Raw genomic sequence first — 25,475 nt, forward strand, 5'->3', positions numbered from 1 at the left:
AGTGAATAATTGTCAGTTAGTTATCCTTTATAGATACTTCTACTCTGGTTTTTACAGATATTTCTTCCTCAAATTCTGTGGTAGCATGCTGTAGCTATGACGTGTTTATGTAAGAAAAACAGCCTTTTGCATTACATGCAGCAAACTCCAACAGAAACTCCGTGACATACAGAATAAGTGGTGGACCAGTCTAGCTGAAAAAACACAATTGTGCACTGACACAGGTGATCACAGAGGATTCTGTGAAGCCCTGAAAACAGCATACGGGCCTACATATCAAGCTCAAAGTCCTCTACTCAGTGCTGATGGTCAAACACTTCTTACAGATAAAACCTCCATTCTGAATCGATGGTCTGAACACTTTCAGACCTTTTCAGTACCAACCATGTAGTCCAAGACACAGCCATTCAGTCCATCACACAACAACTGCTGAAGTACGAATTGGATACTGCCCCCACTTTAGGAGAAACCCTTAAGATCATACAGCAGGTGAAAATTGGCAAGGCAGCTGGGGTTGATGGAATTCCACCCGAAGTCTGGAAACATGGGGGCCTTGCACTCCATGCTAAATTTCACGAGTTCTTACTACACTGTTGGGAACGAGGTGAACTACCATCAGACCTTCAAGATGCAGTCATCATCACCCTATATAAGAAGAAAGGAATTAAATCAGACTGTTCAAATTACTGTGGTATTACTCTACTCTCCATTGCTGGCAAAATCTTATCAAGAATACTCTTGAACAGACTAATACCTGCTATAGCAGAAGGAATTCTACTTGAAAGTCAATGTGGTTTCAGAGCCAACAGGAGTACCACAGACATGGTATTTGTTCTCAGACAACTGCAAGAGAAGTGTAGGGAACAGAACAGAACACAACAACAGACCTTTGTTGATCTCACCGAGGCTTTTGATACTGTGAGCAGGAAATGTCTATGGCAGATTTTGGAACGTTTAGGTTGTCCCCCCAAGTTCCTCAAAATGATCATCTCACTCCATGAGGGTCAACACAGCCAAGTCAGATATGGCAATGCACTTTCTGAGCCCTTTCTAATAACCAATGGTGTGAAACAAGGCTGCGTTCTCGCACCAACCCTATTCACAGTCTTTTTCAGCATGATGCTCCAAAGGGCCACAATAGACCTCAAGGATCAGGATGGTATCTACATTTGATACCATACTAATTGAAGCCTTTTCAACCTAAGGTGACTGAAGGCCCACACTAAGACCTTAAACCATCTTGTCTGGGAGCTGCTCTATGCTGATGACACCACCCTTGTTGCCCACACAGAAGCAGCTCTGCAGCGTTTAACATCCTGCTTTGCAGACGCTGCTGAGCTCTTTGGACTGGAAGTCAGTTTAAAGAAAACAGAAGTTCTCTATCAACCAGCACCTCAGGAAGTCTTCCATCATCCCCACATCACCATTGACGAATCAGTGCTCAAATCAGTCCAGCAATTTAATTACCTAGGTAGCTTCATCTCCTTGGATGGTTAGGTTGACGGAGAGATAGACAACAGGTTAGCTAAGGCATATAGTGACTTCGGAAAGCTTCATAAAAGCATTTGGCAAAATAAACACTTGAAGAAAAGTACCAAGATCAGTGTTTACAGAGTTATAGTGCTGTCTACTCTTTTATATGGATCTGAATCATGGGTCATCTACCGCCACCACCTGCGACTCCTAGAACACTTCCATCAACGCTGCCTTCATACAATCCTAAACATCCACTGGGCAGATCATGTGACCAATACATCTGTTCTAGAACAAGCAGCAGTCACAAGTATTGAGGCTATGTTGCTGAGAACACAGTTGTGCTGGGCAGGGCACGTCTCAAGGATGAAGGACCCTGTCTCCCTAAGTTCACCGCTTTACGGTGAACTTGCCACCATCTGCTGCATGAGAGGAGCCCCGAAGAGAAGATACAAGGACTCCCTGAAATAACATCTCAGCCTTGGCCACATTGATCATCATAACTGGTCTACTCTGGCCTCCAATCGGGAGGTCTGGAGACACGCCATCTATAACACTGCTGCTTCCTTTGAGAACGCATGCAGGATCACTCTCGAGGAGAAAAGACAACGCAGAAAGAATCATGTCCTGCAGAATTTACCACCTAAGGAGTCTTTCTGCTGTGCCTTTTGCAATCGGACATGCCTGTCTCATATTGGCCTTTTTAGCCACCAGTGCACTTGTGTCAAACGTGGGTAGAGACCTTTCCTGAATCTTCGTTCCCGAAGTCCAGCCATGATGATAATCATCTATACAGCTGGTATTGTGCTTCAGAAAATTTATCATTTTTATTCATTTTTGTTTTTTTTCTGTGACAGAAGAATAAATCATGAAAGTATATAGCTAACATTAGAATAAGTCTTGCATCTAAATAACTGAATATAAAAGGTTCCTTTTTGTATTTCTGATCTCCTAATTCCCCTTCCTTTTCCTTTTCCTTAGGATGCTCTTTGATATTTTATATCTGGTTTTGGCAGTAGGTCTGTTGTGTGAGCTATTCACCTGGTAGCCAGCTCTGGTCCTGTTTCTGACCCCAATGCTAAGGATTCAGGGTTCCTCTGCTGATGTCTCTGGTTCCTCAAAGTTTTCACTGACACTGCAGGGTCCTTGTCATCAAGCTTCAGACTTGTTCCTTTCCTGGTGCGGTGCTGGTTTTCCCTTTGGGCAGAAAGTGCTGACTCTGGCTAGATAAAGACTCTATATCATGCTCCCTAAGGGGATCTTTGTCAGCAGGCTTCACCAGCTGCAGAGACCATTGTATCTTTGATGCTGTTTTTTCCCTATAAACTTCAGTAACACTAATGCTCTCCTTTAGGCCAACTGGCCTTTTAGATTTCATCTGAAGCAACTATAACTTCCAGATATAGGAACTTCATGATACTGATCAGTAGTACTCTTGCAATTCTTAAAAAACAAACACATGCATGACAATGCTGAGATATACAGTAGAGAAAATAAGAAGGAATAATTAACTTAAAAATTTAATTTTTTGTGTGATTCTTGAGTTTGAATACGGTATCTCAATCTTTGACAGACACAAAGAAACTCTGAAAACAGGTATTTGGAAACATCAAACCATAATCTCAAAGAGCCTGCTGATTCTGACCATGTACATTTACACCTCTTTTAGTAAAGAGGTGTAAAGTCCTTTTGCTCTCTAAGGTTTCCTGGCTTTAAGTGATCTTAATGTACTGGAAATAACCAGACCTCAAAAATTTTTAGTATCATTTTGAAGGAAAACAAAATGAACTTCTGATCATGGACTACACATTAACTGTCAGGGTTTTCTGTTGTTTGCTTTCTTAATTTTCTTTTATTTTTCAATAGAAAAAGAGAACTTATTTTTCAAGAAACTCTAATAGTTAAAATCCTTTTTTCAAAAAAAAAATTCTGGTTTTCAGAATGAATAAAAATCCAGGCAAAGGTAGATGTTTCTGCAAAAGTTATGTTTTATTCATATTGCAACAGCATTTTGCATACCAGGTCACACGTAAAAGTTCTCTACAAATATGTGGGCTTAGCAAATTCGAGCTCTCAACCATGTAATCTCTGTACAAGGAAAGTTGTTAAAAACAAGCTTGCTTTTCCTGGCACTTATGGTTTGAAATCAAGTTCTTTTTATGATTAATAATGAATTCTCTCTTAGAAACTATGTTCTGTATTGCATGTGTTGTAATAAGGGCTAGATTGAGATGTTGACTGATGGCTTTTGTCAGTGGTAGTAGATGGAAATAGTCCCAATCCTGAAGTTTTAATAACAAGTTTCTCAGTTCCTTTCCTTAGAAATGTTTTCAGTTTGTTCTGGTTCATTTCTGAGTGACTTTTTTTCTCCTCTGAAGAACTTTCTATTTTTAAAACTGAATGCCAGTTGGAAAAAGAAAACTTGAAATGCTAAAGGATTTTAAAATCTTATATTTTGACTTTAAAAAAAAAACCCCACACCTTTTTAAATTCGGTGCCACACATTTTCAGATTGCTTTTCAAGCTTGTACATTACTTTGGTCTACCAAAGTCTGTGTTTAAATATCCCAGTATGAAAAATATGTAGACCCAAGTCCATATTCTTCCAAGCAGCAATTCTGATTCATGGGTCTTCAGGCAGACACAATTATTGGTGCTTTCAAAATCATGCATTTAGCTGATGCAGTTAAAATGCTTGAGTGGATATCCATTACTGTGATATTACTCCTTAAGGAAAAATCCGAAGCATATCAAATAAACTGTATGTTTCCCTGGAAATTTTCAAGACCAGATTAGATAAGGGTATGAGCAACCTGGTCTAGTGAAAGGTATCCCTGCCCATGGCAGGGTAGGTTGGGACTAAATGGTCTCCAAGGTTCTTTACAACCTGGGCCAACCTATGATTCTTTGTTCAAGTGAATACAGTGACATTTTAAAGGCAGAATTCACTTGTGTCTGTTTTGTTGTCTGTTTTGTTTTGGTTTGTTGGTTTTTTTTCCACCAGAACCCAAGAGTTCTGTTGAAAGACAAAAGAAATTTTACAATAACAGATTTTTAACATTCTCTTAGACATAATAAGGTGCATAAGCTTTCAGATTTATGGAGTGTATGAATTGAGGATATAAATGACTCAGGGGCATCCATTTTTCTATAATGATCTTGATTTATGACTAAGTGAACCATAAATTAAAATTACACTTCTGTGATGAAGTATCAGAGAGACAGCCATAATCATCATCAGCCTTAAGCAGAGTGTTAGGCGAACTAGTAAAAATTGGGAACCCCATGTTGACAGAGAGCTTCCCCTCAGGCAACCAGATCGCAAAGATATTTGAATCAGTTTTTGATTTCTCTTCTTTTCTAGGACTCTTGTCTTGTATCTAATCCCAAAGGAAACCATCAACACTGAAATTAGTCAATTCTTTTTGGAAGTTACAGATTCAAAATGCATTAGTTTCCTTTCTAATGGTAAAGAAAATGACTCAAAAAGCTTCTGACATTTTCTGTAACTGCACCAAATAAATTTCAAGCTTTGCTGTAGGCCACTATATTTCATTAAAGAAGCCAGAGAGCTTCTTTTTTTCCTGTGGTAACTATTATATAATTGATAGATGTTTTCAAATATCTGAACCTAAGCCCTTTTTAACAAAAGAACATAGTACAGTGAAATACATAACAGGAGCACTTAGTGCTGTATATGATTATATCTATAAACAAAATATGACAATCATATGGCCTGCAGGGTGTTCTTCTGCCCATATGTAATAGGGCAGTAGAGTTCAAACTTACACTCTATCCATGTTATCTGACTGAAAATTTTTGATGCTGGGCTAAAAATATAACTCAATGAGACAAGCAAAAATGTTTTTAGTTCTTCTCAAAATTATACTGCTGTCTTCCTTTAATCTACAGAGGACTGAAAGTAGAAGAAGCCATTATGGTTTTTAGACTACTTAGGTTTTGCAAAGCTAGTCCTGCTCCTAGCACTGGTCAATAAGTATGGTTCAGAATTTGTTCCATTTTACTGTCAGTATCTTAGGTCAATATGAAAAATGTAGTCACCAAGAACCAATGCTAGACTGAAGGGATAAGTCAACAGTAGGTTACAGTAGTTGCAAAATGTAGACAAGACAAAAAAAGTACAAGAAATGTGGAGTAAAATTAGGATTTTATGATTTTGAAAGGTTGCAGATTGTATTCATATAAAAAGCTTTGTAATGGAGAGGAAATAGGCTGAGAAAGCATTAAAAGATTTTCAGAAGTGCCCATAGTAGAACAGATGCTATTTCAGACATGACTGAAAACAGAACTTGGATTCAGAAGCAAATGAGCTTAGAAGAACCAAAGAATGACAATATGTCTTCCTTCCCAAGTTTTTTACTTTGTTGGTCCTAATAGGCTTTTTTCTCCCCAGACAACTAACTTCGCTGATTCTCTGGAGAAAAAAAAAAAAGGAAAATGGATAAAAGATAGCTACTAGGAAAATATCCTGAAATTTGATAACCATTTTTTCTTCATTAGAATGATACCAAATTGCCAATGAAACAGTCTCTGCTTGAGAGTTAGGATGAATAAGGATTTTTTCCTACCTTGTCAAGGTGAGTGAAAGTCAGGTTTCTCAAATGAAACATAGCGTTGCAGTTGCATACTTGGCTGTGAATTTGTCACAGAATTCTTGAGTGGATGGTAGATATTTTATAGCTTTTCATGATCATCCTTGGTAAGAAGTGGTATGATTAGGATGAATTGTCCTTTGAACAGCCATAGCCAACAGGATCATGGAGTATGCTTGTTTTTTTCAATAAACCGGAAAGGAGGCCTTGTCATGCACGACAAATAAAATAAATCACTCGTGTTTTAAAATATTCTTTTCTCTTCTGCAGTAAAAACAAGTGTGCAGTGATAGAACAATAAAAAATCAGGAGCTTTTATATGCATTCCTGGAGAGTTCTGCATTCATATATGGGACTTTAGAGCAGGGTTAGCTGCTCCCCTGGTACAAGCTAATGTTACGAGTTTTAGCATAGACAGACAGCTACTGGGCATAGCAGGTTGTTTGTATTATGCATAGCTGGTAGCAATCTGCAGGGAATTTCTTTGTGAGGTACCAGTGTAAAATGTGGACTGTGAGCATGTTTCTTCTCCAGTTTCTTCCATCTTTCTCCTTTCTCCCCATAGAAATTTATGTATGTATTGTAATTTGAAAACTGAACTGCCCTTTAAATCTTGAAGCAAAACGTTCATGCTTAAAAGCAAAAATGGTACATTAAATTACTATAATTATTATTCGTTTTCGTTACATAATGAAAGTCTACTATTAAAATCGTTAAATGGTAAATGAGAGGGATTCCGTGGTTATGATATGATGAAAGAGAATAACTGGCAGTTAGCAGAACATTACTATATGATTATTTTTTCTATTTGCTTTGCTGTAATTTCTCTTCATCTTCCAATATTATTATTTTAATTTCTTTAGGATAGTCATCTAATATTTATCCAGGATTTTTCATCCTGATAAATCCCCAAACAATTTTTTTAAATTATTTAAAGATAGCAAGTGAATTATTTTCTGCATTTTTCAAAGAGATATCACTGATTTTAGTGGTGATGCTGTGTTAATACATCTTAAGGCAGGGAACGATTAGAACAGCTAATCTCATTGTAACTTCAGTTTGCACGAAATAGATTTAGTGTTGAATATATCAGTAGGATAGGCTGGAAATGACTGGATCAAATAGGGAGGATTGCAGTACTGTTTTTGGTAACTACAGGAATTCAAGCGAACCCCTACTTTATGGAAAGCTTAGACATAAAGCTAGGCAACGGCTTTGGAGTGGTTAACTGACCTGTACAGCCAGAGGTCATTGCAGCAAGGAACTCCCAGACTTTGTGATGTAATTCATCTGTTCTCTTCCCCAGTGCTATGAACTCATTGGTAGAACTGTGACTTCACTCGGAAAAGTAGAGTAGCTGGAGAGAGTCCAGTTGCAAGCAATCATAAAGATCAGCCATCTAAATGTAGGCCTGTAGGAAATATTTAGGCAAACTAGGATTGTTTAGTCTGAAGAAGACTACACTGAGAGGGGTTATGTTAATCTCTTTCAGTACAGAAAAGATTATTCAGGAAAAGAACAAACTATTAGACATAGTTAATTTGGTTGTTAGGAGAAGTAGTGGATTTGAATTACAGTGAGAGAGACCTAATGGAGACATGCTGAAAGATTCTAACCGAGCACTGGGCTGCCTTGGGAGGCTGGACAATCTCCAGCACTATGGGCTATTTGAAGCAGGTGAGCTGTACAGACTGAATTTGCGTAAGTAATTCAGAGGCAGGGACATTTCCTTCAGCCATCACTTTTTAAGTTTTCTGGTTTTCATTTGTTTGATGGGTTTGGTCTGCTAATAATCCTCTCAAAGGCAATGTCCTGTATGCCTTAAGCAAATGCTGGGAGGGATACAAGTAACTGCACTTCTACACTTGAAGTTTTGTGAGTAAATACAAGACTGTCTATATTTTTAGTAAGAGCTGTAGAAGAAAGCCATATCAGATTTATCAGTTTATAAACTTGGTTACTTATTTAGGATCTTTTTTTCCTCTGGGTTGTGCAAGGTAAGGACAGCTTTCTATCAATCCATGGAAAGTTTTTCATTCACATATAGGCCTCCAAATTGGACTTCGTTTTCCACATGCTGGGTGTTTAATATTTTACAAGCTGATTTAAGTTCCTTTAAGTCTATGTGGAAAAGAGTTTACTGTTGCAGCAGTGATAATTTCTTTTACTTAGACCTTCTTTCCCTAGCACTTCTTAGAGAAGCATTTTCCTTGTAAACAAAAACAGAAAATTGTTCAATTTAGTCACATAGAGCTTGTTTTCTAGACACACCTTATCTTTACTGATTTCCTTTGGACTTCCCATTTGATTCGCCTTCAAAGTGAAACACAATGATTTAACCTTCAGAAAGTGTTCTGGCTGAAGTCTCGCTAGTGCAGAGTACAGCAGAAACATCATTTCATATATTCATGAGCGCAGAGCAGAGGGGAAAGATTATTGTATCTATCCATGTTTCTCTGGATGGCATTTACCCCTTTTGCAACAGTATGACATTGGTTCAGTATATCATAATCTACTAAAGCCCTGAGATCTCTTTTTCTGCTGAAGAGCTGCTATCTCCCTGTCCTTCCTGACCCATAATGTACTGTTAGTTGTCCCGGTTAAACTGGATGCTTCATTTTTTCAGATTCCGTGGTATCATTTGGAATAAGTGTCCTGACCTTCAGCGTAGCTTGAATCGTTTCCAGCGTTACTGCCCAAATTTGATCACCATACACTCTATTTTATCATCCAAACTGAATGGTTATTACAGGTATTAAATAATAGCAGACTAAGAATAGACCTTTACGGGCCACACCCTGAGTCATCCCTTCCCTTCTGTCAGTAAATCAACTACAAATTTTGTCTTTCCACAGCTTTCTAATATAATTTGCACCTAGCCTTTAGGGGCTAGATCTGTTTCAATAGATTGCTTATGACTGAGAGTGTAATTTAAGGTGATGTCAAAAATCTTTCTAATGTTAAGATAAATGACACCTGGCTGCTTGCCTCTCATCCATGCTTCCTGTTACTGTCTCACTGAAGGAAAAGTGACAGCTCATTGTTGACAGATCCCTTTTGACTGTTATTTGTCTTGTTTGCTTTCTCTAAGTTTTTGAAATGTGTTTGCTTATTTCTTTCTGTATTTTTCTGGGAATTCAAGTTAAACTGAATGATTGATAATTCCCTGGATTATTCCTTCCCCCTCTTTTCTGAGTGTAAGCACTATGCTTCCTATTTGCAAATTCTCCATACTTCCCCATAAAGTGTCAAAAACTTTCTATCTCAGCTCTGTATAAATTGTAGAATAAACCTCAATATGTCCAGTCCATACGAAAGCCCCTGACTTCCTTTCATTTTCAACATATTCGTATCTTTCCTTAGTAAGAAGGATTTTTGGGTTTGTTTCTGTTTTTTAACCTCCCCTGACTAAATGTGCTGTGTGGCACTTTCTCTAACTTAAACTTCTTCCTCTTGCTTGTTTTTGTACCTTCCAGATCACCAAGTCTCTCCACAGAATTTTCAATTTAATTATCGACTCTTCATTCTAAGCAGCAGCACAGACTTGGCAGTGAGAGCTCTTCCCCTGCTGCTGTAAATCTCAGTATAAAACACAGCCTGTTTTCTGTCTGTTCTGAACTAGTTTTTTGTATGGTTTTGTTACCTGGCTGGAACTATGTTTAAATGGCCAGTGTGTCTTTATTTTGTTTATCTAGCATTGAAAATTCAAAATTATTACTATGAAAAGATCTGATACGTGCTATTATAGTGGGAAACCGTCTCAAAGTTGTGTCGAAATGTATGTCTTGGTGTTTAGGGTTTTGAAGTGCTTCAGGGTAGAATGTACTACAGATATTAACGGGTTTTTTTTCTGAGAAACAGGTTAGACAAATATGTCAGGAACAGTTCAGATATAGTTACTCTTTTCTTGAGACATAGAAATAAACTCGATCCCTACATTTCATCTGAGCTTGTCTGTACCTCTGTCACACTCAGTGAAGGTTGCTGAGGTGAGGGCAACTTTTCTCAAAATTTAAAGTGCTTTACTTTGGAGAAACACTGTTTAGAAACTGAGAAGCACAGGATATTCCAGCTCTGTTTCATGTTATTCTTTGAGAGGCCATTGATGAAACTGGTGCCTTTGTGCTGTCTGTCTTGCTGCTGTTAATGCTTGAATGGAAAGCTCAAGAAATAGATGCAAAATTACCCCACTCTTTTCTCTCAGTTTCCTTATTAAAAATATTTTTTGGTAATATTTCCTCAAAAAGCCACAGTTTGGAGGTGTACTATGGCTGCTGACTATCATGCTGATCATTGTTGCCTTATTGGTTTTAGCATGTTCTGTTCTGTATTCTGCCAATACAGTGCTCTTCTTTACCTTATGATTTGACTGTGAATTTTTTAGGATTGAGACCACAATTTTTTCTTGCAGATTTGTATAGTCCTTAGTGCAACTGAGGTCTTGGTCTGTGAGCAGTGTGGGAATAAAAAGAATATATTATCTGTGTGTTGGTACTACTTCGCAGGAAAGGCTGTGCAGTTTGGAATTTAGAAGCATTCATTTCAGAGTTCCATATACCCAGTGCCTTTTGCTCAGACCAAGATATAGGAAATAAATTAAACTACTGAAAAATAGTGAGGTAGGATTAAAACTAAAACCCATCAACATCTTTTTTTCATACTGAACTGGGGCTTTTTATCATTGACTAATTTCTAGTTTTAAAGTAATTGAATATTAAAGACAATAAAAAGAGTGACAAGTCATCTCCTTAAGAAATAAAAAATATAAGTTTGGACCATGAACTTGTTAGCATAACAGCACTGAAGTTACTGGAGTGACCTAAATGTGCTGAAGGTCTAGCCCAGTATGTTTTTTACAGGTCATTATGAAGGAGTTTGGGGGCAACAGCTTCTTTTCTTGACAAACTTATCATTTAACCAGTGCAATAATTAAAAGCATGCTATGGTGGATTTTTTTTTCATTAAACAACGGGATTTACTAAATGACGCAGTCTTAAAAATAAAAAAAAAAATCTGTTTTAAATTTCTTTAAAGTCAAATGGCAACTGTGCTTGACCGACTGTGTTCCTTCTGTTTACTCTGAGCTGTGAAGTAGGGGAGAATTTGAGCACCATTGGGATTGAAAAGCATCTGACAGACTGGAAGGAAGTATAGTAACTATTGAGCATTGGGCTTGGGAAAAGCCAACTCTAACTTAGGTAACTGTAGCTAAAAGCAGTGGATTTGAGAGGGAGAATCATCAAGAAATGCGACTAAGCTATTAAACTAGTAATGGGCCTTGGGCAGAACTGAGGAGATTCTCCAAAGTGATGTAAAGAACTCTTTGCCAAAACCAGGCTTCTTCTCTTTTCTCAAAGCACTAAATTTTTTAAGGTATGCTTGCAGGCTATTTCTGCATCATCAGTTGCAGGAAATAAAAAGTACTTCCAAGTATTATGGTTCAAATGGCCTTAGTACTAGAGACTGTCAAAACTAATCAGCTGACAAAAAAGGGTGATGGTAGAAGATTTTGTCTTTAAAAAACCATTTCTTTAAAAAATGTAAATCTGACAAGTTTTTTTGTGTTTCATTTGTTTTTAATTTGAGTTGTTTTGAACATATTTCATTATATAGGCAAAGTTATGGTACAGTCTGCTTTTGGTAGCATATAATGACTTCAATCCCTGTGTATACATGATGAGTTTTATTTATAAGTGCTCATTAAATTCTCTCCAAATGCATGTCAGGGACATGTAATGGCAGTGAAGTCCTCTAGGTAAGGATACATCATAGAGATTGTCTATGTGAAAGTGGTCTGCATAAAGATTAACTTTAGAAACCTGATTTGCAGTCTGATCCATTGGTAGTAATGATGTGCTTTCAAAATACAGAAAGTAAACCGTTGAAAGCTCTTTCAAAAATTCTGAATTCTGCTGATGTCATATTGAATGGGATATTTCTGTGGTGGTGTACTTTTCTTCATTTGGATTCTTTGATTTAACTGTGGGGTTTTTTTTGTCTCATTTGTAAATCGAGAGACTATCTCCAGAAACAGGTGCTTGAAAATCAATTGTAATTCATGCTTTCCATAAAGCAAAAAAATGTGGTATATATTGAATAGAAGTGCCTAGTAGATTGCTGTAAAATTCCATGCAGTGGAATTAGTTATACAGTGTAGTAACAGTAACTGTGCGCTTTGTGTTAGCCTACTCCCTAAGCCCTATGAGAATAAAATGATGTTTCCCAGGTATTCCATTTGCATTAACGTTTGCTGTTTGGCATATTGAAGAAGAAAATACATTGCAGCTCCTCCTGTTCTTGTATCAAGAGTCTGCTATGTTCAGCACTTCTGTAGCCCATCAGTACAAACCAAACCACCAGAGAAAAGTAAAAAAAAATAAAAACTAAAATTTATGCCAAACCATATAAAGATTGGGGTTTAAAGTCTGTATGGTGCTGATAAACACTCTCTAGTTTAGATTACCACAGTGTGTTCCTCTATGTAACTATTCAGCAGTCATCAATTATATGACTTAATTAGTGGGGTTGGTTTCTTGGAAGTAAAATTACAGCATCAGTGTCAGCCCACTAAATAACATACCTGCATTAATAAAGTAAGGCTAGTATTTAACATTTTCTGTTTATGAGAATAAGAAACTTTTTATTTTTTTATACTGTTGCTTTTTATTTTTATGTATTACCTCACAGCATCCTTCCCTTTAATTATTTTGCCCTAGCTGAAAATGACTTGTTAATATGTCCAGAATATTAAAAATAATTCCAGAGATTGGTGATATTGCAGTTCTGGAAACTGCAGCTGACAGGAAAGATTTTGACATGCTGAGGAAGCACAGAATTATTATGTTTCTGGTATTAATTATTTGAAAAAATATTGTTTAACTCTAAAAGCAAAAGTTATTTTAGAAGTTTTCTAAAATATAGGCCCTGTTGGGCAAAAAACCTTCTAGACCTGAGCGATGGACATCAGCTATATTTCTACTTGAACTTTATAGTCACATTTAAACTTTAGCATCTCCACTCCTCCTCTCTGCATGACAGCTTCTTTCCAGTCAATAGAAAAGTTGAGATGCAAGCAGGTCAAATAACTTGCCTAAGTTCACTGAGAGAGTCAGACTGTATCAGAGCTACACAGGCTAAGTGTAAGCTTAGAGACCAAAGCTGAAACGCTAATAATATCACCTTCCTTCCTTCCTGTAGTCCAGGACATTTTATATCATACTTGCATATAAATAATTATACATACATACATGTAAATAGATATTCAAACGAAAATAACATTAAATTTAGCCGTTTTTCCTTTAAGGAAGCTGTGAGATAGAGATAAAAAGTGGTTCGCCTAGGAGGAACTTTGGGCAGGTGCATTCACAGTTAGGAGAAATCCAGCTTCCATTTGGGTTCTATCAACAACCTGTACTTCTGATCCTAAAAATAATGAGAATTATTTGTCTTGTAGTATTTCAGACAGATCCTTTAATAGTCATTGCACCTGATCAAGCTTCTCAGACTCCTTTTCAAACTGATATTAGACTGCAGTAATTTTTAACCAGTACATGCTAAAACCAAAGTTATAATCCCATGTTCTTTGTAAAAGTCTTGGGATGTCTATGCCTGAAATTCCAGAAAATGACACCTCAGCTATTAGGAAAAACATCTGTATTGGGTGAATGATGTAAATAATTTGCAGTAATTATGGCAAATTTGGTAATGATAGTGATTTTATACTGGCATGACAATTTGGAGTCACTCTAAGTTGTTGTTGTTGGTGTTTTTTTTTTTTTTTTAATTTTATTTTGTTTTATTTTAATTTAAAATACATTTTTTTCATTGACTTATTTCCTTTCTGCACATGCCCACTTAAACATTGGTTTAAGCTTTTCCCTAGAGGGATAAATCTGGCAGACTGAATGCAATAATCATTATGTTTAAATGCATAATGAATTCATTTTAGTTGAAACAGTTTCAATTTAATTTTTTCTGATGGTTAGGATGACTTGACTGGACAAGGTACATTAAAAACTTCAACTTTTACTGTGAGAATAAACATGCTAGACAATTAAAAAACCTAAATATTTAGATGAAATTACCTTAATTAACTCACTTGCTATGCTCCTTTGATGAACATTTTTGTCAGAAGGTAAATACTTCCAAGAACTTGAGACAGAAATAAGAAAAACTCCTAGTGATAGCCAGAGGTGAAATTTCAGCTCTTTGTCATATTTATAACTAAGAATCTGAATATATATTAAAATTCATGCAAATTTATATGTAAGAGTATTGATGTTTCAAAAGTCTTGGCTGACTACAAAATAGGATGCTTGTCTGCTCTCACAACTCTTACAAATACCACTTGCGTTCCTCTGTCCAGAACTCATATAATTCCATCTGTTACAATAATATCCTTAAACACATATTTTTCATTATTTTTAATAAATGTCTGGCTCTGAGATAAGATTTGAAAAATGAAAATTCCTGCAAGTGATAATGTAGCATAATCAGAAACATTTAAATATTACCCACCCAATGTCCTCTGAAATAAACTCTCTGAAGACTGTCCAGGTATCTTTGTATTGTTCATCAGTTGTTGAATTAAGTTTTTCCATGGTAATGAAGAATGGAAAACAGAGTGGTTTTGTGCACATTAATTGGACACATGATTCAGAAATTATATTTGACCTATTAATAGCATTTTTGATCACTCTCCTCCAGTTGCTGAGGGCATTGCTTAATGAATGAATTGCTTGACTGTTGGAAGAACATAGGTGCCAGAAATGTGAATGTGCTACTCATACTGTACCATGTAAATCTCATATTGTTTTAGCCCAGTTCTCACATCATTAATTTTTAGTGCTATTATTAGATATTAGAGGGAATTGTGTTTGTAATGTTCATGAAGGACAGAGGTGTTTACTTCGTTTTGATATGAAATGACATTTCGTCTGTATTTGAAGGCTTTAGTGAACTGCGAATCTTAGTCCTGCACGTTAAAGAAAATTGCAGCTCCATCAGACAAATATCTCATGTAGAGATGATTTTTATGTCTGTTGAAATAGCAATGAAGCCATTCTCTTTTTGTCTGATGATGCATTTCATAGAAAATTAAAACGTGTCCTAGAGATATATTGTCATACTATTTCTGATGTTTTCACTCTGATAAGCATTGGAATACTAGAAAATGGAAACAGATCTTAGGGAAATGTGAGGTACTTCATGATAGCACATCAATCTATCAGACACTTTGTAAATTCAGAGAAGCTACTCAAAATTAATAATAATGCTTAAACTATTATGAATAATAGATACAGAGCTAGGCTATCCCAGTCCAGCTGACTTAGATGAGTTCAGATACATTTAGTAATGAACTTTGCCTTGTCATGTATCATACTGTAGTGAACAGCAGTTAGATGACACACAAAAATTAGGGTGACAAAATAAGTCTTCTAGAAACCATGTTTACCCAAGGGTACTTAACAATCTGAGACTTGCTCAGCCTTGGCAAGGTCTGAGAAGTATAAAGAGTGCTGCAGACCCAATCATTAAAGGCTGAAGAAATGCAGAACTTCTTAATTCTTTTTCAGTGGCAAAAAGCCCCTTCTTTTCTGTCTTCTGTCTGGCTTTGGCCTCTTGATTCCGAAAAACTTGGTCTGAAAGATTGCTCAGAGACTTTTTTTAATTTTTAAGCAGCAAGGTATTTGTTTATTCAATGTTGGGAGCAAGCCAGTTCGCACTGGACAAACTTGCTCAACTTGAAAGTGCAAAAGCAAGCTATTTTATACACTTTAGTTACATGGTTACATCATTTCACATATATATTAATAAGTAGGCTAGTCTGTGGGTGGAGTCTTTCCAGACATGCACAGTCTTCTACTGTGGGGGTCTTCTCCTCAAGCCTTCATCCCTCTGGTGGTTGCCATGGACGTCTTCCTCAATTTGACCTCTTCAATTAGGTGACCTGAATTCTTCAAGCTTGCAAAATCCTGGCTCTGGGCCTTCTAGATTTTACTCAAACATCTAGTTTACCTAGTTTATTACTGTGTGTGTACTACTTCTATTTTTTCTACCATAAGGCCTTTGGTCCGGTGAGCAGAACAGAACATGATATTAACCAGTGGTCCTAAAATGTTCTTCCAGCAGAACAGGTATTGGGGTTTCTTAGCAGGCCAAGATATCTAAGTTAACTCTTCTAGGTCTGGGTCCTGTTTCACGCTTTGTCAGTTTCTTTCTCCCATGAGAATCTCTGCAAATGTGTGCCTGAAGTTAAGTTACCCTGAAGTTAGTTTTTGAACTTTTAGATCACATTGGGTCAGGTTTTCCAAAGTATTTAGATTATGAAAACTGGAGATGGAAGCATAGTGGGATTTTCCAAAGCACCTGAACAGATAAGGCACTTAACTCTCATTTAAATTAATTAGCTCTATTAAGTTCCCCTTTGCACTTTTGAAATTTCCACCACTAAGTGTTTATGTCTATACATAAAATTACAATTTTCTGAAGGGGCTGAGCATCCAGCAACTCCCTTTAAAATTTGGATATTACAAGTTTTCAGTAGTTCTGGAAATTATACAGTGTCTCCGGTTCTATGTCCCCAAATGATCCTCCTTCTCTTTCTTGTTTCTTAACAGTTTCTACTGTCATTTATTGTCTAAAGTTAATCTCAGAGAAGAAGTGGGATCAATAGTACTAGCACATAAAGAGAGAAAAAGAATGACATGAGTGCATCTTCTGCATGGGTTCTAGAAGCTGGGACCCTTGATATATACATTCAGTATCCAAAGAAACTAGTAGAACTTTAAGACCATTGTAATTGCGTCTTGTATTGGATTTACTTGTTGCTTTTATATTATGCAAAATGATAAATCACAAATACATTACAATCAAAGAGTGCTGCAGTCTGGGAGAGCTGGGAGTGCACCAGATGACCAAAAGTAGAATGACATTTCAGTTATTAACTACTGTATATACAGAAACCCCTGACAGACCTGTTTGGGAGTAATAAAAGCACACCGTGCTCACTCTGAGGTATAGTTTCCTCTGCCCTATACTCTGCCTCTACTACAGTATTGTTGAAATAGCAGTCTGAGGGTGTACACACATTAGCATTTTAGTTTCAAACAAGAGTCTGCTTTTGAAATAAATCTACTATTTATTCCCACTTAGCACACTTGCTCATAGTGGTGTGGGTCTTGGGCCTTGTGAACTGGATTGCTTTTGGCTGAAATGAAAACAGGATATGCTTTCCAGAGGGACATTTATTCTTTGTTAATTATTACCAGTGTTCAATTCACTGAACTACATCAAAATTAGGTCAAAACAACCTTCTTCTGCAGACTCTAATTTCAAATACAGACCAATGTTAACGTCAAGCCCTCAGTTAACACCTTTGCTCTGTTGGTTAGTTCTTACCGTGCCACGTTACTTACTAATGTAGCTATAAACAGAATTGTCAGATAGTTGTGTTCATGTGAGAATCCCATCTTTCCACCCACTTCCAGAGTTAAAAACCTACAATACCAGAATTTTCTCAGATGTACAGGTATCTTAAAGGGATTTCCAATTTCAAACACTGGCCAATGTTTCCTGGGAATATATCTTCTCTTTCTTCTAAAAAATAAAATGAAATAAAAAACTCATGAGCAAGAACTCATAACATTTTTCTTAAGAGTTTTTTGAGAAATATAGGTCACCTTAAATATGTTGTTTTGCTTAGAAAAGTAATCCAGACAATAGAGATTGTACAACATACCTTTTATACCTTGTACAATCCACCTGCCCTAGCCATTCATTCTGGTTATTCTCTGCATTTAGAATTTTTTATGCTTTAAGAGTCCATTCTTGTTTAAATTGTTCTATCAGTAACCAGCTAATAGTGCTTATATTAATAATTAATTTATTAGGAAAAAAAGTTTCTTTATCCAATGAATTTTCCAACATTCATAACTTTATATTTCCATGCTGGAAATTATATGTTTTGTAGTTTATGTGTCACATGTACCAGAATTAAAAACCTAATATGAGTCTTTACCAGTGAGCTTCAGAAATAGGAATTTATTATCAGTTGTTGCCATTGGGATGGATATCCTGAGGCACTCTAAAGTTTTGCCAACCAGGAAGAGCTTTTAAGCATATTTTTAGTCAATTAAAATACTGTAAAGACAGAAGTATGCAAAATCATAAATAGCTGTAAAATAAAAGGATTTTCTTTCTTCTCTCTCCCTCTCTTTTTTTTCTTTTTTTTTTTTTTTTAATTAAGGTAGGAACTCTGAGAGACAAAAAGGAATTCTTTGAACTTATAAGTCATGGATTCACAATACAGTAAATGTGACTTTAGGATGCTTACTACCAGATAAGAAGCACTGTAGCCTCATGGTATTAAATGCTGATCTGGTACAAACTCACTTTACTAGTTCAAATGTGTTTAAAAATTGGACACCTTAGCTTTATCCTCTCAGGCTTTCTGCCAGATGAGATAATGCCTGTACATGCCATTCTAAGTTTATGCTGGATAAGGTGTTGTCTGCTCTCCTGGTGATTCTGTATTGTGTGTTATAATCTGGCAAATATATATACATATATATACAAATATATATATATACTGTTCTTTTCTGAGTGATCCCAAATTTATCCAGAGATCTGGATTAATGAACATGCCTACTGTTACCCCCCTTATCTTAGTATGTGAAGGAGAATCTGTCTTTCCTATCACACTGATTTCCTCACGTTTTCTCTCATATCTAGTAGATGAAACAGCAGGGGTTATGCGGGCTTTGAGAATTTCAGTGATTAAAACCTGGAGATTGTAACAGAGGTGGACATTTTCTTAGTATGTCAAATGCTCTGCTGGAGCTCTATCAAAACTGTTTCATGCAGTACTGGGTTATTCTTGTGGGTTTTAGGAAACTAATTGCTTAAATGACTTCCTTTTCCATAATCACCAGACAATGTATTTTGGGTAGTCACCACAGCCCTTGATATAAAATCTTGTTAACTTCTGTGGCTTCAGGACCAATCCACTCACTGAAGTCCTTGATAACTCTGAGGGTTCACAGAGCTGCTTGTAGGAACGTTTCTTGTCTCCTTGTTACTGTGTGGTCCCTTTTTTGCCCCTTCAAGTGGAGAATAATAGTGAGGCACAGAAGAGAAAAAAAGCCTGTCTGCTTGTTGCAGCTTCATTCACCCTGCACAGTGCTGTAACTGGTGCTTTGGCTCTCTGAGGAAGGCAAGTAATACTGGCAATGCTACATTGTGATTTCCTCTCAAATCTGTTAAACATTTCTGGAAAAATAAACTTTAAAGGCTAAAATTATCCCTTTTGATAAGCTGTCCTCATTCTGTCCTCCTCCAGAAGAAACTAAAAACATTCCTGACTGAAGTTTTGTTACTGCTGTTCCACTTATAAATAAAACCTCCAAATGAAACAAAAGTACTAAGTACTTAGTAGGCAAGAATAAGGAAAGCCCTTTGTCCTTGAGAGCTCACCACCTAACAAAGCAATGAAAGGTGGGGCCTGGGAGCAGCACGAAGTGATTCTGGTGCCTATAACCGGCTCTTTACTCCGTGCATTGCTCTGGTTCACTCAGTTTGACCTCTGCATAACATGTTTTTACTAAGGGTAGGCTAAGGACAGCTGGAATAAAAAAAAGTGAGAATTTAAAGTAGGAAATGCTTTGAATCCACAAGTTTCAATTTCAGATTTTGTTTGTAGAACATGCAGGAAGAACAGATAAGTGGATGAAAAAAAGTATATTTTGTTCATGTGCTGGAGTGGAGAAAGCTGGGATTTATATTGTTCTGTGCTACAAAAGGATCCCCGGACTTTTTATATCAGGAGAACTAAAATAGTAACCATGATATCTTTTTTCCCATTATTATTCAGAAAGCAGTATATACTCATTTTAGTCTTCTAGAAATATACACAAAACACTTGAGCATTTCAAGACTTGAAAGGTGGAAAAGTAAAGGTATCCACATTTGTGGAAGAGGTGACATCACACATCTTTTTTCCTGGCACTCTTTTTCAGCTGATGCAAGTAGATTTTAATCCATTTCTTTATCGTACCAGAAATTTCTCTGAAGCTCACATAGCCTTATTTTGTAATTAAATGTTTGAGAACTACTGATATTTATATTTGCATGTGATTAACTTTTAAAGCACTGCGTACAGGGCTTTTTGCTTTTAAACTAGCCTGGAGTCAATAAATATCTTTACAGATGTCAATTTGGTCAGCAATAAAGAGGTAAATAGAAACTAATGACACTCATCAAGCTTGTGGCATGAATGATTTATTGGACACAATCATTTAACACTTTTATAAAGTCAATGCAAGGGAAAGAAACAGGTTTCTTATTATGGTAAACTGTATTTGTGCTGTCAGCATGAAGTGATTTATGACAAACCTGTAGCCAGGATTAGGATATTATAAATGAAGGAAAATAGAAGTCTCATTAATTTTTTATACCCACAGGTAGAAGACATGCAGTGGGCTAACAGAGAACGTACTCATCCAACATCTGTCTGCAGCCTGCCCTGTAAAGCTGGGGAAAGAAAGAAAACCGTGAAGGGAGTGCCCTGCTGCTGGCACTGTGAACGTTGTGAGGGGTACCATTACCAGGTGGATGAATTCAACTGTGAACTGTGCCCCATTAATAAGAGACCAAATGCCAACCGTACGGATTGCCAGCTCATCCCTATAATCAAACTGGAGTGGCATTCTCCTTGGGCCATTGTGCCCGTCTTCATAGCTATTCTTGGTATAATTGCTACCACCTTTGTGATCGTGACATTTGTCCGGTACAATGACACACCGATCGTCAGGGCCTCTGGCCGGGAGCTCAGCTATGTGCTCCTGACTGGGATTTTTCTCTGTTACTCCATTACTTTTTTAATGATTGCAGCTCCAGATACAGTGGTCTGCTCATTCCGAAGGATCTTTTTAGGACTTGGCATGTGTTTCAGCTATGCTGCCTTGCTTACCAAAACAAACAGGATTCACAGAATATTTGAACAAGGCAAAAAATCTGTCACAGCTCCCAAATTTATTAGTCCAGCTTCCCAGCTGGTGATCACTTTCAGCCTCATATCCGTGCAGCTTATTGGAGTCTTCATCTGGTTTGGTATCGATCCGCCTCATACCATTGTAGACTACGGAGAGCAGAGGACACTTGACCCAGAAAATGCCAGAGGAGTCCTCAAATGTGACATTTCAGATCTTTCTCTCATTTGTTCCCTTGGATATAGTATTCTCCTGATGGTTACATGCACTGTTTATGCTATTAAAACAAGAGGGGTTCCAGAGACCTTCAATGAAGCAAAACCCATCGGATTTACTATGTATACAACCTGCATAATTTGGTTAGCTTTTATTCCAATCTTTTTTGGTACGGCCCAATCAGCAGAGAAGGTAAGTTATATATTTACATACCAAAACACTATTCTTTTTTAATTTTCATTTCTCAATAATTACAGCATTACAACATTTCCACTCTTACAAATTAGTATTTTTGAATGATAATTGCAAACAAACTGTCCGAATTCAAAGATAATAAAATATATGTTTCAAAAGATATGTTTCCTATATATTAACACAAGAAGTTGGATGTGATTGTAGTGTGGCTGGCATAATAATGTTGACATTTCCTCAATATATTCTTAAATGACTGTTTCTTCGAACGTTTGTTATTGCCCTTCAGTGAAGCTCTGGCCTATTACATAAAGCACTATCAATCTTTGTTATTATCTACAGGTCTGGTAGAAATGGTTGCATTTCAAAAGCGTAAGAAGATCAACTTATATTTGTCAAAAATAATGAAGAAAAATGCTGTGACAGAATGAAAAGAATTACTTTTCTTTCTGGTTGACATACAGAACTTAAAAAAAAAAAAGGAAAAAAGAATAGGAGGAATGAATAGTGAATGAAGTATATGTAAAGTCATATAAAGCATAATTCACTAATTATTTTCCCAGTACAAAAAGAAAACATTTTCATGATAATTTAATAGGAAATGAAATTGTTCATACTTGGATGGTTAGCAGCACAAAACACATCAGACATTTAACTGTCCTTCTCTCAGTTCTAGTGGGAAGGCAGAGGTAAATGTCGACTGTGAGTTTTTATCCACCTGATAGTGGCAAAAATGACAAGTTAGGTAAGAAAGGGAAATAATACTAGCATCAATCATCAAAACTGTAAATATTTGAAATATGGAAAATCTTAAAAATAAGAAATTAAACTCATCAATCTTTTACATAAACTCTTGTTTTTCCTTCTAGAAGGTGTTTTTTATGATGTTTTCAAACATATATTTTAATTTAATTGGAAAAGTCAGCATGTGTTCACTTAAATTGTGCAAATATTGGACATGTCTCTGGTTTAGAGGGCACCCTTGCCTGCAGAATTAAAGAACAGGTCTGTATACTTTGGTAAAACACTTGCTAATCAAAGCAGAGGAATTGTATGGGGGATAGAGTGTGACAGAAAAAAACATTTTCATCACTAAAAATTGGAGTAAGCAGGCCTACCGAATTGCATCAGGCTTATTTTCATGGCTCTTTGGATTAAGTCAGGGGAAGTAAGTACCAAGGTAATGGCTTATCACAGATAGAGTAAGTAAAAAATTCCCATTTGACATAGGAAAACATGGTTAGGTAAATTGTTTTTAACTTCTGACTGTTTTGTATGTGTAGCCTTAAGTCAGAAAAACACTTTGTTATATAAATGTGTGGTGCTTTTAGCAGCTTGGGCCAGTCAGTTCTGTGGTAAGTACCTGAACCAGAAGAATTGAGTCTTGAAATGAAAAACATTTCTTTGCTGGCAACTATGCAGTGGCTTTGCAGTGGTTTTGATTTACACCATTGGTTCACCTTGGCTTGTAGTAAAAGATGATTTGGATTTTACTTCTAAAGACAAGATTAATGAACACCTCTTTGGAATTTCTTTTATGAAACCCAAGGCTGAACACATAAATGATGCTAAATCGCACAGCTTCTAATACTAAATTTCACTTGCAAGTTACCCTTTTTTTTTTGCACATGATTTGTTTTTCTTCAGATAATGACTTTCAGGAGGGAAAAAAATGCTAATAGAGTAGCTATGTAACTAAAATAATTCTTTTGACACTGCTTCTACCTTTTGCTGCAAATAAAAACATGCTTCCACATAGTGTTACAGACATCATCATAATAGTTTACATATTCCATATAATTAAATTGCTTCTCTGAATAGGACAAAAATGTAATATCCTAATGCATACAGTCTGATTAAACTCCAAGTTTCTTGATGAGTGCATAATACTATAAGAAGCATCTTAAAAACAAGTTAATATATTCTATTACATTTTATTTGAATTTTGATATTATCATCTTTTTGAAAGATGAAACAAAGGAAAAACTTAAACACACTTTTTTTAGTGCTTTAAGATCCCAGGCTCATGCTACGAGCTCATTGAAGGGGTTTTACGTTAAAAATATACAAGGCTCGAAAAAATCTACAAGGCTCAAAAAATCTACCCGATAGATTTATTAAAAGGGCCTTCAGTTCTTTTTATACCTTGAGAGAACGCATGGGGGAAGACACTACACACGTTTCTTGGGAGGTCAAATAACATGCTTTTACTGGTAAACTTTAGAAAATAACATAACTTGGCCAAAGTTCAAAGTGCAGCATTCAACTAAAATAAAGCATTTCACAAAACATTGACTTAGCACATGCTTACCCCACACAATTTAGCAAAATTCAACCCATCCAGCTCCAAGTTACCCAAATATCAAGAAAAAAGGAGATCAGGAGAAGAAGAAGTACAGGAAGAGAGAAAGAAGAAAAGAGAGAATTATAGCGATTACCTTAAGTTCTGTGCAATTCAAGCTTCCACATGTTCAGATGGTAGATACCAGATCAGTAACGACTGTGTCAGAACCACCTTGTGGGGAGAGTGTGTGTGTCTGTGTGTGTGTGTGTGTGTGTGTGTGTGTGTGTGTGTGTGTGTGTGGAGGAGAAAGGGATGAGTAGAACCTCACGGAGGTGGGGTAACATCATATCCCTCATGTCAGCCTCTGGAACCCACATGGGGAAGCCCTGGAGTATCTGTCAGTCACAAATAACCCAGGAAAACTTCAACACACCACACGACCTGGAGCCCCCTTGGCAGGGACAGTGAGGACACTGCCCCTCACCCTGACCTGGAACCCCAGAGATGTTGGTGTGTCAGAGGCCTTGCCTAGAGGATTTGGCCACAAGGACCAGAGCAGACAGAACCAAATGCATATGTTTGCCACGTGTCATGGCCCTGCCATCTGGAAGTGTGAAAGCTGATCTTCCATAAGAAGCTTCCAATGGTAGCTATATAATCTGTCTCTCCCTCTTTCTCCTTCTCTCTTCTTGTTCCCTCTGCTTCTCTTTCTTTGTTCCTTTCTTGATGTTTTGGGTGACTTGGAGCTGGAGAGGTTGGATTTTGACTTAAGTGTTGTGGAGGAATTGGATTTTGACTTACGTGTTGAGGACTTGTGTGTGCTTGGTCAGTATTGTGGTGGAACATTTTGTCTAGCCTGTGTGGCACCCTTTGGAACTTCTGCCAAGTTCCCTTCTTTTCTCCTCTAAAATATCAATAAAAATACCTCTTGGGAACAAGTCTGAGGCTTATTCTCTTGACACTATCTCGAGGTATTAAAGAACCCTCTGTATATATTTTTAAGTAAGACTCCTGGCTGAGCCCATGAGCAAGCAGCTCCGGGGTTGGAGTGTTACATGAGACAGTAGGGCCGTGACAATGTGGAGGCTTCACGGTGTTGGTTTTATTTGCTCTGGCCCCCTGCGGCCACCCTCCCCAGGTGGGGATCCTGGTGTGCCCCTGGGTTAGGGGCTCCAGAGGGTGTGATGTGGGTCAGAGCTCCTGGCTACACCAGTGATCCTCAAGGAGCCAGGAAGGAGGGACAGTACCATTCCACCTTGGCAGAACCCCCCCCAATCTGACCCCCCCACACACACAGGTAGAGTTGCTTTGAGCCAGTGAATTTCTTTCAATCTATCAGAGTGCTTACTCACATTGCAGTTATTTAAGAATCCTGAAATTATTTTTTTTTATGGTTTGAGTTTACTCAGAGAGAACAGAACAATAAAAGCTGAGGATCTTAAAGTACTGTTTTAAAGCAATGTTTCCTTTTGTGAAATGTTGACAGTAATAAAATTTAATATGACATCAATTACCAACTACTTGTACTTCCAGTTACTAACCTTAGACACGATTCTGTTTGAATAATAAGTATTTAAAGTTTTCCAAAATGTTTTGAGGAACTCCAGTTTTCCTAAGCATCAGCAGTGCTTACAACGATAGCAGAAATCATTAGGCATTTTATGAAAGAGAGGTTGTACTTAATCAACTATTCGGTGAACACATATGAAA

At 36.9% G+C, this 25,475-nt stretch overlaps 1 protein-coding gene and 1 long non-coding RNA gene across 5 annotated transcripts in view; one reads left to right on the plus strand and one right to left on the minus strand.

Moving 5' to 3' along the window:
- GRM8 (glutamate metabotropic receptor 8) overlaps positions 1-25,475 on the plus strand; it is a 331,061-nt gene that overhangs the window by 263,791 nt on the left and 41,795 nt on the right. For all 4 annotated transcript variants that reach the window (XM_032688651.1, XM_032688648.1, XM_032688650.1 and 1 more), the window contains one exon: positions 20,546-21,481. In XM_032688651.1, the coding sequence (XP_032544542.1) occupies positions 20,546-21,481 (936 nt within the window). The remainder of the gene's footprint in view (positions 1-20,545; positions 21,482-25,475) is intronic.
- Positions 21,098-24,024, minus strand: LOC116787224. The gene is made up of 2 exons (XR_004357218.1): positions 23,920-24,024; positions 21,098-21,350 (listed from the first exon to the last, which is right to left on the minus strand). It is a non-coding gene; the product is annotated as an uncharacterized LOC116787224 (long non-coding RNA).

Source organism: Chiroxiphia lanceolata, chromosome 5 (assembly GCF_009829145.1).
Source record: "Chiroxiphia lanceolata isolate bChiLan1 chromosome 5, bChiLan1.pri, whole genome shotgun sequence".
Taxonomy (NCBI): domain Eukaryota; kingdom Metazoa; phylum Chordata; class Aves; order Passeriformes; family Pipridae; genus Chiroxiphia; species Chiroxiphia lanceolata.